Below are 15,351 nucleotides of genomic sequence, written 5' to 3' on the forward strand. Positions count from 1 at the left end.
CCATACCAAAGGGCAAGGCGTGATCCACCACCAGGCCGGGGGTGATAACGTGCCGCCGCCCTCCCGCTTCCCGCCCCCGGAACCTTTTCTCCGCGGGACGTCTGCCCCGGGCTCGGCGCGCCAGCCGGCCCCGCAGCGGCGGCGCACAGCTCCACCTCTGATTGGCCGCGGCGCGGCCCGCGTGGTGGCGGTGGTGATTGGTCGGCGGTCGAGGCGGGTCTCCCGGGCCGCGGGCGGCTCGGCCGAGGCCTGCTGCCGCCATGGCGAGCGTGCATGAGAGCCTCTACTTCAACCCCATGATGACCAACGGCGTGGTGCATGCCAACGTCTTCGGCATCAAGGACTGGGTCACCCCCTACAAGATGGCGCTGCTGGTGCTTCTGAGCGAGCTGGGCCGCGCCGGCGCGCAGCTCGGCCTGCTGGAACGGCGGCGGCTCAACCGGCTGCTGCTGCCGCTGCTGCAGGTCCGGGCCTGGCCCTGAGGCGGGGGGGGGAGGGCGATGCCGAGGAGCCGCTTGCGTGGTGACCTGCCGCGACTTGTCGCTCTCCTCCCCAGGGCCCTGACATGCCGCTGTCGCGACTGCGCAAGGCCATCGAGGAGTCCTGCCCGCACCTGGCCAGTTCCGTGCACATCAGGTGGGCTCCGGGGCCGCCCTCGGAAACCCCTTAAACCGGGTGCCTGCGATCGGGGTGTCGGGTCGGGGGTGGGGGGCAGCTGAGGGCCCCCGCGGCGGAGGGAGGCACGAAGTCGCAGTGAGCCAGGCTTCCCTGCTGCTGGAGGCGAAGAAACTGCAGTCCCTTCCCGCTGGTGGCTTCTGTATTCTGCGTCAGAAACATGAGAACACCGCCGCTACAACCCGTTTTTCAGTGAAAGATGATGAAGCCGTTAAGTGCATGCTCTGTGTTATCTATATCTACTCTCAGTTCTATTAAGAAGTGCTCTGAGATGTGTTAAATGTATAGTTTAAAAAGTCAGGCTTTTGGAGTAAAAATGTATTTCTACAGTTTTCTTAGTTCTAAAGTTCTAAAAGGCACACAAACGGAACATCAAAGCGTCTGTTTTAAAGTTGCTGTGATACAGGGGATCTGTGTAATAAGTAACTAAGGGTAATTTGCTGATCAAATGGGGTTTTAACAAAAGGAATGATCTTGCTGCAACAGATTTGAGAACATTCTGTCTGGCGAGAAAAGATTTAACCATGAGGTTGCAAGATGTACTTTCTCAAGGCAAATGTTAAACCGTAATCTCATGTTACTATGACAACTTTTGTCTTTGTTTAGACCTTAGTGTAAAAATAGATTAGTTTTGTAATATACAGCTTCTTGCTACGGGACTGAGAGCATAACTGTTTGCTTAAACTGGTCTTGAAGCTGAGGATAAAAGGGCTGTGTTACTTGTCGGAATTTGCGAGCCTGGATGGAGCTGCGACTCCCCGGCCGCCCAGCGTGCTGTTTTTGCTTTCCTGCCTTAATAAATACTTAGTGAATTTATTTTGGACTCTAGTTATTTCAATTCAGCTATAACAATCTGTTTCGATATTAGCTCACTCACTAAACAGCAACAGTTTTAAAAATCAGTCTATATTGGGTTCCTAATTGCTTTGTAAAAAGAACAACAATCTTTTCTAATTGTTTCCTTTATTAAAAGAGCTGTTTAAAAAGGAAAAAAACCCACCCAAACTTGATTATTATTTGTCTTATTATTAATATTTGATATGCTTTGATTTGGCTCATGAATATAAAAACCTTCTGGGCCTAATGAATTAGCTACGGCTTGTTTCTGTTTGTTTTTACTCATATATACCTGAAATAGAAAAAAAAAATAGTTTGATGCGTATTATTAATATCCTAAAAAAAGTGGTTTTCTTTCCCTGTTTAGGCTGAAACTTATGGCAGAAGGAGAACTGAAAGACATGGAGCAATTTTTTGATGACCTTTCAGATTCATTTACAGGGACAGAGCCAGAAGTTCATAAAACAAGTGTAGTAGGTAACTAATTGTTATTCATAAGCTATATTTGGTGTGATGTCTGTCATTGGTGTAATTCATTCAGGATACAGCTTTTGTTTTTCGTTTTGGAGAGTTGTAAAGATTACATAGCATGATTTTTGACTTACTCAGATGTTTCATATTAACTAATAACTTTGCATATTGTGTAGTTCTTCCTGATCTTAATTTTTTTTTCTGTGATCCAATAGTCCATGAGATTTGCCACTAAATTAATACCAGATTTACACTCCATGAAGTTGAGTTTTATGAATTGGTAGGCTGAGATGAGACAATAAAGGGAAATTAAATAATGCAATTTAAGCTTCAGGTTATTATGATTTCTAGTCTCCTCTCTGAAACAGCAGCCTTACAGACAGTTGTTGTAACAGATGTTTTCATTTGCAGGTCTGTTTCTGCGCCATATGATCTTGGCATACAATAAGCTTTCCTTTAGTCAGGTCTATAAACTTTACACTGCACTTCAGCAGTACTTTCAAAACGATGAGAAGAAAAATGGAATTGATGAGAATGATATGGAACTGACAAATACAGAGGAACTGGAGGGGAAAATGGAGAAAGAAGAACTTGATGTACCTTTAAGGTGATATATTAATATTAAAGTCTTTCCCACTTAAGAGAATTGGTCTTATTTTAGATTACGTCTGTACACATCAGAGTAAACTTAAGCTTTGTCCAGCCCAATGTGCTATTCCTGTTAAACCTTCCAAACTCCACGAATGCTCATCTAGGCCCTGAGCGTGTCCTGTCACTAACTTCAGCTGCGGTGTAGAGACGTAGTGTACTATAATTTCGTGTATTTTTTTAAAACCTCACGCACCCTGGCAGAGCTGGGTGGCCTCTCCGTTTCCTTGGTGCCACCATGTGGTAACACTTGTAAATTGTAAGGGTTCTGCTCAGTGTCTCCTGGAAGATGGCAGTACCGTTCTCACGCTCACGGAGGGCATCACAGGCTAAAGGCCAGTTTCCTTCTGCACAGCCCACTGCTGAACGACTTCTCTGGGTGTGCTAAAGCTGTTGGCGAGGTCACTTTAGCTTCCACCAAGGAAAGATTGCCCGCTAAGAAAAAGTTAAGCTTGATGGTTTTGGTTTCTCTTTTCACCCTTCTCCAAATAAAAGAACTCGTGTCTTTTTTTATGTAAAAATGAGAAGCGAATATTGAGACTTTTCACCTGCTAAAGGAGTGCTCCACTAAGAATAATCCTAAAAGCATTTTGTGTATCTATATATTTAAAATGTACTTTCTAAACTGTCTTTATATAAAATTGTGTGTGTGCATGCTTTGCTATGGCATGAGTCAGTTCACAGCTTTTGGAGTCTGGCTGTGTGCTATAGTCTTTCCGTGGAATAAATTTCTATCTGCTCTTGCAGAACAGCTGTTTTCTGGAGTGATGTATGTGGCCAAAGTGCCAGTTCATTTCACTGTGACTATCTTCAGAAGAAAGGAAAAACTGAGCAAAGCCATTTGATTATGTCAACCCCAAATCTTCTGTCTGCAGTTTTCCTCTGGGTTTTCATGTGTATTTAGTGTAACATTCATATTGACTGATCTCTGCAGGTTGAAGATTACAACCAAACTGTATGAAATCATTCGGATTGCTAACTTCGAAGTAGTAGATTTTATTCTTCATTTAGAGTTTTCTCCTTCTAGTTTCCTTTCATGCTTTGAGCAATAATATCTCTTAAAAATTTATAAAGCAAAAGTGTGGTGTCTGATAAAATGTCTTTCCTTGTATTCTGTTTTATTACCCTTGTTTCTAACCAGAGTGCTTCTTATCAGGGAAGAAGAGATATCTTGCAGTGGGCCTCTTTCCCAGAAACAAGCAGAGTATTTTCTTTCTCAGCAGGTATGTTAATTCTGAATAAAGTTGAGTAAATGGACCATAACATGAATTTCACTTTCAGTTTTATCCGCAGTGATAGGCGTGATGTTTTCTTAGATCTGCTGAAGATTTGTTGATACCTTGCATGTAGTTTCTCAGTACGAGCTCTTGGGGCTAGAAGTGTTTTATCTAGACATGTACACCACATGATGGTATTTGATTCAGAGAAAGTCGCTTCTGTTCTGACTACTCACCTCAGATTTGATGTCTGTGAAATGTGCAGTTTTGTTGATTATTCCAGCTGGTAAATACAAAATGGGGCAGAAATACACACGAGCACAAATGTCAGTAAATGCACTGCGTGCTTATAATGGCTTGCTAAAAAAATAAAATATGTATAATGCATGATGTTTCATAAACATTTCAAAAGTAACTTTTCAGTGCCATAGGTTTCTTACTCTTAGGGGTTGTTGAATCCAGTAGTCTGATCATGGCAAGGCTCCTGCAGCTCCGTGACCCTGGGTGCAATCAGCGTTGAGGCTGAGCATGCTGTCTGTTATCCTGTTCCCCTCTGGCTGATGAGGATGAAGGTCCACTAGCATGAAATATATGCACACGTACGCTCTCACGTGAGCTGCTCTCTCTCTTGATTCCACCAGTAACTAGGCTGATATGCTCAGTTTCTAGTTACTGTCAAGTAACTAGCCCCTGGATTGTCTTGTCTCTAGTTGCCTCCAGCAGAAAGATGTGACACATGTGAGACACTTACAAGTGCATCTCTCAGTTGACCCAGTGGCCCCACAGTCTCTCTCCATCCGTTGACTTGGGACCTCCTGGTTGCCCTGAACTTCATCCAGTTGTCTCGTTCAGAGAAATGTACCAGGCCCAGTCCTATGGCTGTTTAAATACTTGGCTCTCAAGCTGCTTATCCTGCTCTCTGCCTAGTCCAGCCTCATGCTCGCCCACAGCCACACATACCCTCTCTCCAGCGCAGAGCTGTGCTCCCCCCTGCAGTCGCTAGCATGACAGGCACGTGGACCTCGGTGATCTAGCTCCAGCTGCTGGCACTTCAACCTCCATAAACGTGTGCATGGAGAGTAGGGGAGCCCTTATACAGGAGCAGAGTTAGAAATGGGTTTGAACGAGAAGACAAGACAGACCGCAGTTGTCTGACGCAACATATGGATTTTAACTGCGCTGATGTTATACTGTGTGTTTTAGCTGGTGTGATTTAGGTAGAGGATCTGTTACTGGTGTGTATAAATTTTTTTCCCCTCCTAATTAGAATATGGTGGAGGAATTGGGATGTTCCGGAGGGTTCTGAATTTTGAAGTCTATTATTCAGTAATACTTATTCTAGTAACTAGATCATTGTAATGTTTTATGAATTATCTACTTGCCGAAGCAAACTATGAATTTACTTTTATTTCGTTTCCCGATTTCTTTATTTTTTTTTTTTTAGAAGATACAGGTAATTCCAGTGAGCAATCCGTTGTGGTAGTTCTTCAAAGAGAAACTTGAACAGAATTTTTTAAGTACCTTGAAAAGAGTCCTTTGAATAAGCTTTTATTTTACATGGTCTCTCTGATCTCTGGAAAGTGAATGCTATAATGTAGCATAGAACAGAACTGCCACTGCAGAGCTACAAAGTCTTCTTTAATATTCTTTCCAAGCAGATAACAAACTGACAAGTATGTATCAAAATACATTTGTAACCCTCCAGACTGAGTTACTTAGTATCTTACTTTTAATTTTCAACTTTTATTCCAGGCTTCTTTATTAAAGAATGATGAAACAAAGGCTCTTACTCCAGCATCTTTACAAAAGGAATTGAACAATTTGTTAAAATTTAATCCAGACTTTGCTGAAGCAGTAAGTATCTGTTTCTTCATCCAAAATGGTTGTAAGGGGATTTCTTATCTCTAGGATGGGATTATTTGGGAGTAATTTATTCTATATTGAAATATAAGCCAATGATAAGAATGTGAGCAAGTTGCATGTAAATGCTTAGTAATTGAGACTGAAACTCCTTAAGGTACAGAAACCTTAATTAAGCTAAGTACTTCACCACATGTCTAGCTTTATGCACAGATATAATCCTCTTAATTTTGGTGAGACTATGTGAGTGCATTCTTGTTGAACTAAATCTAAAACTTACTTCTTTTTACATCTTTCCCTAAAAAATTTCAGGCCTCATACTGCCATAGTTTAAAAATCAGTAATAAGTGCAATATCTGTTGATTTTGCTTGCCTTACTTCTGGTGCTTAATAGCAATTTATACTGAAAACAATAGACAACTCCCGTGGAGAGTTGTTTCCAGACCTGTGCTGAGAACATTTGCTTTGTCCCTTAACAACTTATTCTTGAGCAAGTTCCATGAGTTCCCAGTGAACTCTTTCCTGCTGTATTTTCTAACTCTTCCTCCCAGTAGCCCTGGCTTGAGGCAGACAGGGTTTTCCTTGCTCCCATTTGGAGACATATCCTTGAAAGGGCTGCCATAGCAGGGGGTGGACTTCACAACTCCAGAAGTCCCCTCCAGTATTCTGTTTGGCTGACATAAAGGGTTGTGCTGCCCAGGTCCCACTGGAAGAAGAAAATACATAGTTTTACTATCTCCTTTCTATCTGTATGGCATTTGGATGCAGTGCTTGTGCTTCTGAGTATCTCCCTGGGTGCAGATGCAGTCCGTTCCCCATTCCCTTAGCACATAAATACAGGGATTCTGCTTATGTGGATATCTCAGGCTGGGTGGGATAATTCTGATGGCCAGATCTTGGCCTATGGGACATTTGGAAGATCCTGTTAGGGAAAACAATCAGTTTTATCCGAGACTTACAGAATTTCTGCACAGGTAGTATCAGTATTGCTGCAACTTCTGATCAAGCGCTTTCCTGGCCATGCAGTATTTGACAGTTGCACTTGTTGGGCAACCTTTACATAGTAATTATAAACAAAATCTGTGTTTTAATAGTTCTGTATAGTTAAAGCTGATTTTGCTTCAATTTTTAGCATTATTTAAGCTACTTAAACAGTCTCAGAGTGCAAGATGTCTTCAGTTCAACACACAGCCTCCTTCATTATTTTGACCGTTTAATTCTCACTGGAGCAGAAAGCAAAAGCAACGGGGATGAAGGTTACGGTCGGAGTTTGAGATACGCTGCTCTGAACCTAGCTGCACTGCACTGTCGGTTTGGCCATTAGTAAGTTAATATATTGTGACACACAACTAAAATTCATCTTAGGGCACCTCGTAAATGCTGATAGGTAGACCTTTTGTTAATTCTGAAAATCTGTTCAGGAGAAGAAAGGACTTTGTCTAATTTAATAATGGCTGTAGTTGGGTTGGAATTTTCTTGGAATCTTGATTTGTTTTGGTTTGGTTTTATTTTGACATTTATTTAGTTTCCATAATAACTGAGCTATCTACAGTAGGGTAAGAGTTGACTTTGTCTGTGCCCAGTTGCAACTGTTTCCTAGGTACTTAAGTTTTCAACTGCTACATTTCTGTGACCTCAGAAAGGTCAGTGGATGCAAATGCCTTGTTTCAGCTATGTTCTCAAGAAAGTGTGGTTGGTTTTCTGTTAACATGCAAATCAGCATATTGTTGATGATCTGAAAAGAGAATAATAATAATAATAATAATAATAAAAAAGCTATCTGAGCTTTTTTAATTGGAAAATGCCATAGGGGTGGGTGTTACTCTGTCGATAAAGCTGGCTTACCCTTCTCCATCTATGATTTGCGTTTATTGACTGCTGCCTGGATGCATCATGTAAAAGGCCTGGAGATGGGAAGGCTATTTGCAAAACTGAGAGCAGCAACATTTTCTACACAGGCAGCTACTTAATGTTGCCCCCGTTCAAACAAGAACTTGGCACATTGGCACAGACAGGGTTTGAAAGCCTGCTTAGGGGTTACAGTTGCATTTTTGTATTGGCTTGCAGAGGCTGTCTGGCTTATTATCCTCAAGGCTAGGATAGATTGCTGAAGTGCTAGGAAGAAAGTACAGGCTTTCTTAGCAGCCTGTTATGTCAGTTGTCTTCCCAGTGCAATGTGCATAATTTAGATCAATATTCCTCTGTATTGTAATGCTGTATTTGAAGCACTGTGGGAATACTGATGTGTTCTCCCTTTTTGTTTGCTGATAGCCAACAGGCTGAACTTGCACTTCAGGAAGCCATCCGAATTGCACAGGAGTCTAATGACCATGTTTGCCTGCAGCACTGCCTGGTAAGATAGCTGTGCTGGGGGGAGGTTAAGTCACCTTTGTCTCTGCTATCTGAGCCTTGGCTCAGTGAACTGTTGCAGAACTACTCTTACAGTAGTATCTCATCAAATGCCTCAGTAATTTAAATATGACTGTCTGGCCGGTGGGTCAACAGAGCAAAGAACTGTAGGGAAATCACAGGATGGTGTTGTGGCAATTTAGGATTGCTTTCTTTAACAGGAGGTGTGATCCCAGAGTACTGAGATTGCAGTGCTAAGCTCGAAGTTTAGTTTTACATGTTTTCAAGAGACAAAGTATTTCATAAACTTCTTCCTTATTGTCTGCTGGATTCTCAATGAGTAATCAGCTTTCTTTTGAGCAAACATAAAGGAAGGAGGAGAGACTTAATTTCTCTGTATTTTATTCTATAATTAGCATTATTGGTGTAACGAATTGCCATCAATGGTGTCAACTCCTGAGATGCTGCTTCCCACAGTTAACTGTATAATGGGGTTTCTGTGCATTACCCTGAACCTCCGGCGCTGACTGCTGTCAAGCCCGTGTCCCAGCCTAGCTGCACTCTTGATATATTTTGCTGTGCAGCATTTAATATAAGTTTCCTTAGTGTCAGATTAATTCTGAAGAGTGGCTTGTATTTCCAGTGAGTTTTTGTGCATTCTCTGCAAAAAGTAAGAGAAGTTAAAAGTGCTGCAGCCATCACCTGTTTACAGTGAGATTTTTAACTTTTGTTCCTTGCTAGAGCTGGCTGTACATCTTGGAGCAGAAGATATTTGATAGCTGTGTTCTGCTGGAGCACTCTGTCAACAAATCTTTACATTTTGGTTTGCCAGTAAGTCCATTTCATATATCCTTAACCTTACTCTAGGACAAACACGTGTGGCAAGTGGAGCATGCATGGCAGGGTATTGGGTTTTGTGACTGGATCGTTCAAAACTTGTAAGTGAATTTAAACAAATCTGTTTTAACACTCCAAAATCTAGTGATTTCTATGATTTTTATTCTTTACATTAACAAACCAGAGTTCAGGTGCTTTAATGCCAGTGCACTATTGCAAGGCTCACTGGTTTTCCTTCTAACTTGCTCATTTTTCAGGCAGAAGACCTCTCTGTGGCAACTGCCCTGGCCCCGGGCACTGTTTCGGCCTTAGGCCTGCAGCACAATCTGCTGGTGCTCAGGGGAGGTTCTTAGGCCTCCGCTTCCGTGAAACTCAGGGCTGATGCCTCTGGCAGGGCTTTGAACACATTTACTTGTATGGCTCGGTCCCGGCTGTGAAATTTTGCAAGGCAGCCCTCCCCTTCGATAGTTTTGTGCCCTGAGTCTGTTGGCTGTCACTGTTTAGTTCTGTCTTCCCAAAGACCCGCAGTCTCTTTAAGAGAATTGCTCTAAAAGGAATGAAGCGGCTGATACTGGGAGATGAGAGCAGGCTTGGCCACTTGGTGGGGAAAGGGAGGGAAGGCTCTGTGTTTTCACAGCTGTTTCATCATTGGAGAAATCCAGGTACAAGTTGTATCATCATCCTCTTCAAGACTCCTGTGTGGGGGAGTGGAAATTACCTTTCTCATCTAACAAAATGGCATTCATATATGTGTGGGTGTGCATAAGTGGGTATTTAAAGAAATGCCTGGAGCAGTGTTCCTTTGTGCTGAATAACATCGTGTCTTTTTCTTTGGGATTTTTTTCTTGGTTTAGGACTTTTGCTCCGGTGTAATTTGCATGTGTAGTGTACTCTGTTGTCTTTCAATGCTGTCAGTATTTTTTTTTTTCCCTTCTTCCCAGTACCTTGCTTCCCTGGGAATACAGTCCTTGGTTCAGCAAAGAGCTTTTGCAGGAAAGGCTGCCAACAGACTAATGGATGCCTTAAAAGATTCTGATCTGTTGCACTGGAAACACAGCTTGTCAGAGCTTATTGATATTAGTATAGCTCAGAAGACTGCCATTTGGAGATTATACGGCCACAGGTATTTTGTTTCTTTTGAACTCTTAGGTTAGCTCACTGTTCTTGTTAGCACATAATGCATTTTGAGTTATTTATATAGGTGTAACAAGTGACTGTGTCTCTCCAGCGTACTAAAATAAAGCAATCAGACTGATTCATCCAGGCTGAGTGCAATTATTTCCATTCTCTTGTGTTCCTTTAAAACTCATACTGGAGAAGAGATTGACTTTCCATTTAGTAGGGGCAAAGAAGATGCTAAGTTTTTCCTGTGCCCTCATTCTCAGCATCTCTGTGCTTAGACTGTGAGCAGCTTTCAGCATGTCGTGCTTGACGTGTCTGCACAGTCCAGAGTTCCTGGATAGCAGTTGTTTTACAAGTTTTCGTTCTCCCACAGGCCCCAGCTTACCAGAAAACGTAGGCTGTTGTCATAAAAAGACAATAGATTAAAAATGGTTGTTTTGTATTGCTTGAAAGTTAAACGATGTTTCTCTTGCACAAGCACCATGGCACTTCAACAAGCCCAAACGTTGCTGAGCATGAACAGTCTGGAGGCCGTGAACGTGGGCGTTCAGCAGAATAACACAGAGTCCTTTGCCGTCGTGTTGTGTCACCTGGCTGAGCTACATGCAGAGCAGGTGAGTTTTATGGTTAGCGGCACAAAATGTCATTTGGCTGGGAGGATGCGTGGGTGTTATTGACAGAGAGCGCGAGACTTGACTCGTGTTTTGTTCTGCCTTTAATGTCTGCGTTGGGGGCGAAGGCAATACAGCATTTTTGCTCAGCAGGTTCTTCCCGTGAAGGTTGTGTTGAAATCAAGGGGAGTGGTGCTTGCCTTGGCGTACACTGATCAGACACTAATCAGAGGGGTGGTTTTGTGTTGCAGGGATACTTTGCAGCTGCTTCTGAAATACTGAAACACCTAGAGGAAAGATTCCCTCCCAACAGTCAGCATGCACAGGTAGAATATTTGTAATTTAGCCTGTAGACTATTATACAGTAAGATCTGAATTCCATTGCATCTGAGTTCTTCCCTCTGTATGCCTTGGGCTACATGTTTGCTAATTTCACTTGGCTCATGGCCTCACCGAAGCTGTACACCATAAACTTTCCTATAAAAGCATGAAAAAGATGCCTCTGCTGTTTTAAGGCTGGTGAGACCTTTCTTTCACCATAGCCTCCTAAGAAAAGGCTGTTTAAATAAAAATGTCATTGACAGAGGAATATAAATCTCCCTCGTGAGCACATACAGGAATTAAATGCTCTGCGTTGATTTGGAGCTTCAAAGTTCTGTTTAATTAGTGCTACTTACTCTGATATATTACAATCCAGAAATAACTGAAATAGGCCAGTTTTTGTGTCACTCTGGGAAACACATGAACACATGAGTCTGTGAGGCAGTATTTACACTGACGTGTCCAAAGTTCTGTTAAATATCGTTTGGTCCTTTTCACTACAGAACAACTTTACTGTTTCAAAGCATTAGTAATGATTTAAAAGAGCTTTTTTACTTCAAATGCAGTAAAATAGGTGAGCTTTGGTATTGAAACATCAATCAAGACCTGAGCATTTCCGTTGAGGACAGTAATTTAGTAAATTAGTAAATCCAGTAATTGGACAGTGGAGTTAATTGTGTCTAGACATAAATATCCACAGGGGAAATAGAAAGTAAGTTTAACTTAGGATTGGAAAATGAGCAGGCACTGCTTCTAAAACGTGTTCCTGGATGCTCTTTGTCTAGCTTTGGATGCTGTTTGATCAGAAAATACAGTTTGAGAGAGCCATGAATGATGGCAGATACCATATAGCAGATTCTCTCGTAGCAGGAATTACAGCACTGAACAGCATTGAAGGCGTATACAGGTAAGAAATCATTCATCTGCACACACTTGCAGGTGTGGCCCACGAAGATAATGAAAAATTTAGTGGAATGATTGCTGGCAGTCACGTGTGCTTACATGTTCTTCCCTTTCCAGAACTGATTGCAGTCCCGTTGTCTAACCTGTGGTGCTTATTCCATTAGTGTATGTCCTGCAGCAATAATTTCTAGTTGTTTTCTCTGGACATTTTAAGAACTGGAATAGCGCTGCTGAAGTTGCTGTTAACTCTAGAGCTGTAGATCTGTTGTGAGAACACAAAATACTTCTTCAAAATCTGCTGTACTGAAACCCAAGCCTAAAGCAGGATTTTATGTCAGGTAGCTAGGGATCTCAGCCTGGTCTGAGCTTCAGTGTCTTCATCTGTGTCCTGGTTTCTGCATCTACAAAATAGAACAATATGATTTTTCTCTCACCTTAATGGGTTCTTGTTTCTAAATGAGAATGACACATTAGAAATAGGTAGGGTTAAAACTTATTTGGTGAGTGTGAGAAACGACTTACTGTTAAAAGCAATTTCTTGTTGATTTTCAATGAGGCAAAACACCTAAAACCACAGCCAACACCAGCAAGCCGGAAGAACAGTATTCAAGCTGTGGGACCTGATGCTTGTCCTTCTGGAATTGGACTATTTGTGATTTCCCTGGTCTTTAAATATTCTGCTCAGTGTCTGGGTTTGGGGCATTTGTACACATTCCCTGCTGCTGGGTATTTGTTTCTTATTTCCCTGTTCTCGTTCCTTCCCTGTTGCTTCAAATCCATTTATTAGCTCAAGCCAATTTTGGCTACTTTACCTCATATCTGTTTTTCTTACAAATAATTACTTGTGCTTTCTGGCTTGCATGACCTGCCACTTCTGCTGCCTGTTTGGCCTTTGGTTTTGGCAATCCCTGTTTTCTATCTAAAGCTGTTTTATGAGTTTGATCCTTTCTGCCTGTGAGTTGTCCAGTTGGAATCAGAAGTAGCTGGTTTTCCCCCTGCTGGTGTCTATAGAGTGTGTATACTTTGTCAGAATGCCATCCTGGAGTTACAAGAAAGAGGTCACAAAACAGAGACCTATTTTGCTGTGTTCTGAAGAGCAGAATTGTATCTAAAATAAAAATACGATCAGTGATGTTTTCTCTCTACCATGGCAGAAAAGCCATTGTATTGAAAGCCCAAAATCAGATGTCAGAGGCACACAAACTTTTGCAGAAATTGTTGATCCACTGCCAGAAAATCAAGAACACCGAGATGGTGATTAGGTAAGAATGTTTGATTTTCAGAGTATTGAAGCCACTTTGCAGTGATTAGAATCAGCCATTTCAATTTGTCTGTGTTCAGACTTCACTAGTCCTCAGATTACCTACTGTGATCTTGAGATTACAAAATAATTTCATTTATTGATCATGATATGGAGGAATCTGCAAAATATTGTGGAATTGAAACCTGGTCATTTTTAGTATGTAAACTAACAGGTAATAATTAAAGTTCTCTGAAGACCTAGGGAAGAAGGAAACACTGCAACCAAAATAAATAGGAAATAGAAGTGCATGTGTGTAGTTGCACCTTTGTGCTAACCTTTGGAGTAGTTACAGTGTCATTTAATCTTTTGTATGTTGGTGGCATCTCCCCTTGAGGGTGTAATTGAAATTTATTGTATATGCAGCAGTATAATTCATAATAAAATCGATACCGTTATAGATGGAATAATTGTTTGGGAAACAAGTGGACATTTTTCATCAGAAGAAAACTGTTTGTAATTCTTTCCCCCTCTTTTGGTTAGCGTGCTGCTGTCAATAGCAGAGCTCTACTGGAGATCTTCGTGTCATACCATAGCGTTGCCAGTCCTGCTGCAGGCTCTGGCCCTTTCTCGAGAGTACAGCCTGCAGTACTTGGCTTCGGAAACGGTGCTAAACTTGGCTTTCTCCCAGGTATGGCTGATGGGTGTTCACACAGGGCTGCAGGGCAGCATTTATTTTGGGGATCTGGATGCTGGTTTTACTCCTGTGAGATATGAGAACACAGCCTTGTTGGAGTTATTGATTCTGAAGAAGTATAGTCTAAATGTAAAATGTTTTTTGAGGAAGTTAATAAAAGTTGAGTTTCGTGTGTATCACTAAGATGTGTAGTTATTGCATATAATTAAGCAGGCAAGGATAAATTTGCCCCGCCTTAATTTCTTCAGTTATTTTTTCTACTAGCATTTTGGCTTTCTAGTAGCACAGTTTGGCGTGTGTTTGAATTAAAAATAATGCTTGTAATGGAGTTCAGTTATGTTGTTTATTCAGAGCTGGCAGGGCTGTGGTTGTCAGCACTGACTGCAGTGGAGAAGCTGTGCCTAATCATTTCAGAGAGCAGCTCGTTTCTACTTTTTGATTTAAACTAAGATTATGGGTAAACAAATTGTGTCCTTGTCTGTAGTGCATTGCGTTATTAGAAACAGACGTGCCTTACGTAGATTTTCTCTGAAAAAGCTGCTCTTACCAGTGGATTCCAGTATTAGACCAGCAAGTGTTTGTCTTTCAGCTGATCCTTGGCATTCCTGAGCAAGCCCTGAACATCCTGCACATGGCGATAGAACCTGTCTTGGCCCACGGAGCTGTCCTCGACAAAGGCCGTGCCATGTTCTTGGTGGCTAAATGTCAGGTGGCTTCTGCAGCTTCCTACACTCCACAAAAGAAGATTGAAGGTAGCGTGAAGAGTAATTCTCCTCGCTGAAACTGCTCACAGAAGTTGAGAAGTGCTAACCAGCGTATATGTTGGTGTCCTGCTATGTGATCACTGTTAAAAAAGTTTAAATGATACAGCAGAACGTGTTACCTAGTTACTGGACAGCAAAATTCATTTGGAATTAGTTATTCAACAGATGCGGTGTCTGTAATGGAATCTTGTGTATCCCCATACTTTCACACCCATATTTTGCAGCAAAGGCTGGATAACAGAAACTGAAAGACCATGTTGCTAAGACACAAATTGTTTTGAAACGCTAAAGAATGTATAATTGGGCTCCTTAGAACTGAGCTATATTGCTTGGAGTTGTTATTATAGTGACGTTATCTGAAATATGACTGTCCCCCTTGTTTCCACAGCTTTGGAATCTGCGATCTTGAATCTAAATGAAGCCAAGACTTACTTTGCCAAAGTGGACAGCAAAGAGCAGCTCAGAGACGTTCTCTACTTCCAAGCCCGGCTGTTCCACACCCTAGGCAAGACCCAGGAAAGGAACAAATGTGCCATGTTCTTCCGTCAGTTGCACCAGGAACTGCCGGCACATGGTGTCCCCTTAATCAATGCCTTCAAGTGATGCATGTAAAGATGAGATTTGTTTGTTTTCCTGTTTCTTTACAAATGTCTTTTTATTATAGTCAGTCATCTGTATTTCAAAATAACTGCCAATAAATCATGGTCTTCTATTGAACAAACTTGCATTTTGTTGTTAATGACTTAAGGGAAAACATAGGTTTCCACCCATTTCACTTTTATTCCATACTTGAAATTAA

The 15,351-nt window shown here is 41.8% G+C and overlaps 1 protein-coding gene across 1 annotated transcript; it reads left to right on the forward strand.

Annotated features, from left to right (window-relative positions):
- Window positions 1–175: 175 nt before the first annotated feature.
- On the forward strand, window positions 176–15,273 carry ANAPC5 (anaphase promoting complex subunit 5). Its single transcript, XM_055796579.1, has 17 exons — window positions 176–464; window positions 557–636; window positions 1,880–1,989; window positions 2,395–2,590; window positions 3,788–3,854; window positions 5,601–5,702; window positions 6,841–7,031; window positions 7,980–8,061; window positions 8,799–8,888; window positions 9,836–10,017; window positions 10,495–10,630; window positions 10,879–10,953; window positions 11,734–11,855; window positions 13,006–13,113; window positions 13,635–13,782; window positions 14,378–14,540; window positions 14,941–15,273. Exons 1-17 carry the CDS (start codon window positions 261–263, stop codon window positions 15,153–15,155), a joined length of 2,271 nt encoding a protein of 756 aa, XP_055652554.1. The 5' UTR covers window positions 176–260; the 3' UTR covers window positions 15,156–15,273.
- Window positions 15,274–15,351: the final 78 nt, after the last annotated feature.

This window comes from Falco peregrinus, chromosome 2, assembly GCF_023634155.1.
Source record: "Falco peregrinus isolate bFalPer1 chromosome 2, bFalPer1.pri, whole genome shotgun sequence".
Taxonomy (NCBI): Eukaryota; Metazoa; Chordata; class Aves; order Falconiformes; family Falconidae; genus Falco; species Falco peregrinus.

What these genes read in the sequence shown, in the direction of transcription:
- ANAPC5 (XM_055796579.1), top strand. Translation starts at nt 261, where the DNA reads ATGGCGAGCGTGCATGAGAGCCTCTACTTCAACCCCATGATGACCAAC. An exon ending in AGTATTTTCTTTCTCAGCAG is followed by an intron (nt 3,855 to 5,600) that starts GTATGTTAATTC and finishes CTTTTATTCCAG; the next exon opens with GCTTCTTTATTAAAGAATGA. An exon ending in ATCCAGACTTTGCTGAAGCA is followed by an intron (nt 5,703 to 6,840) that starts GTAAGTATCTGT and finishes TTCAATTTTTAG; the next exon opens with CATTATTTAAGCTACTTAAA.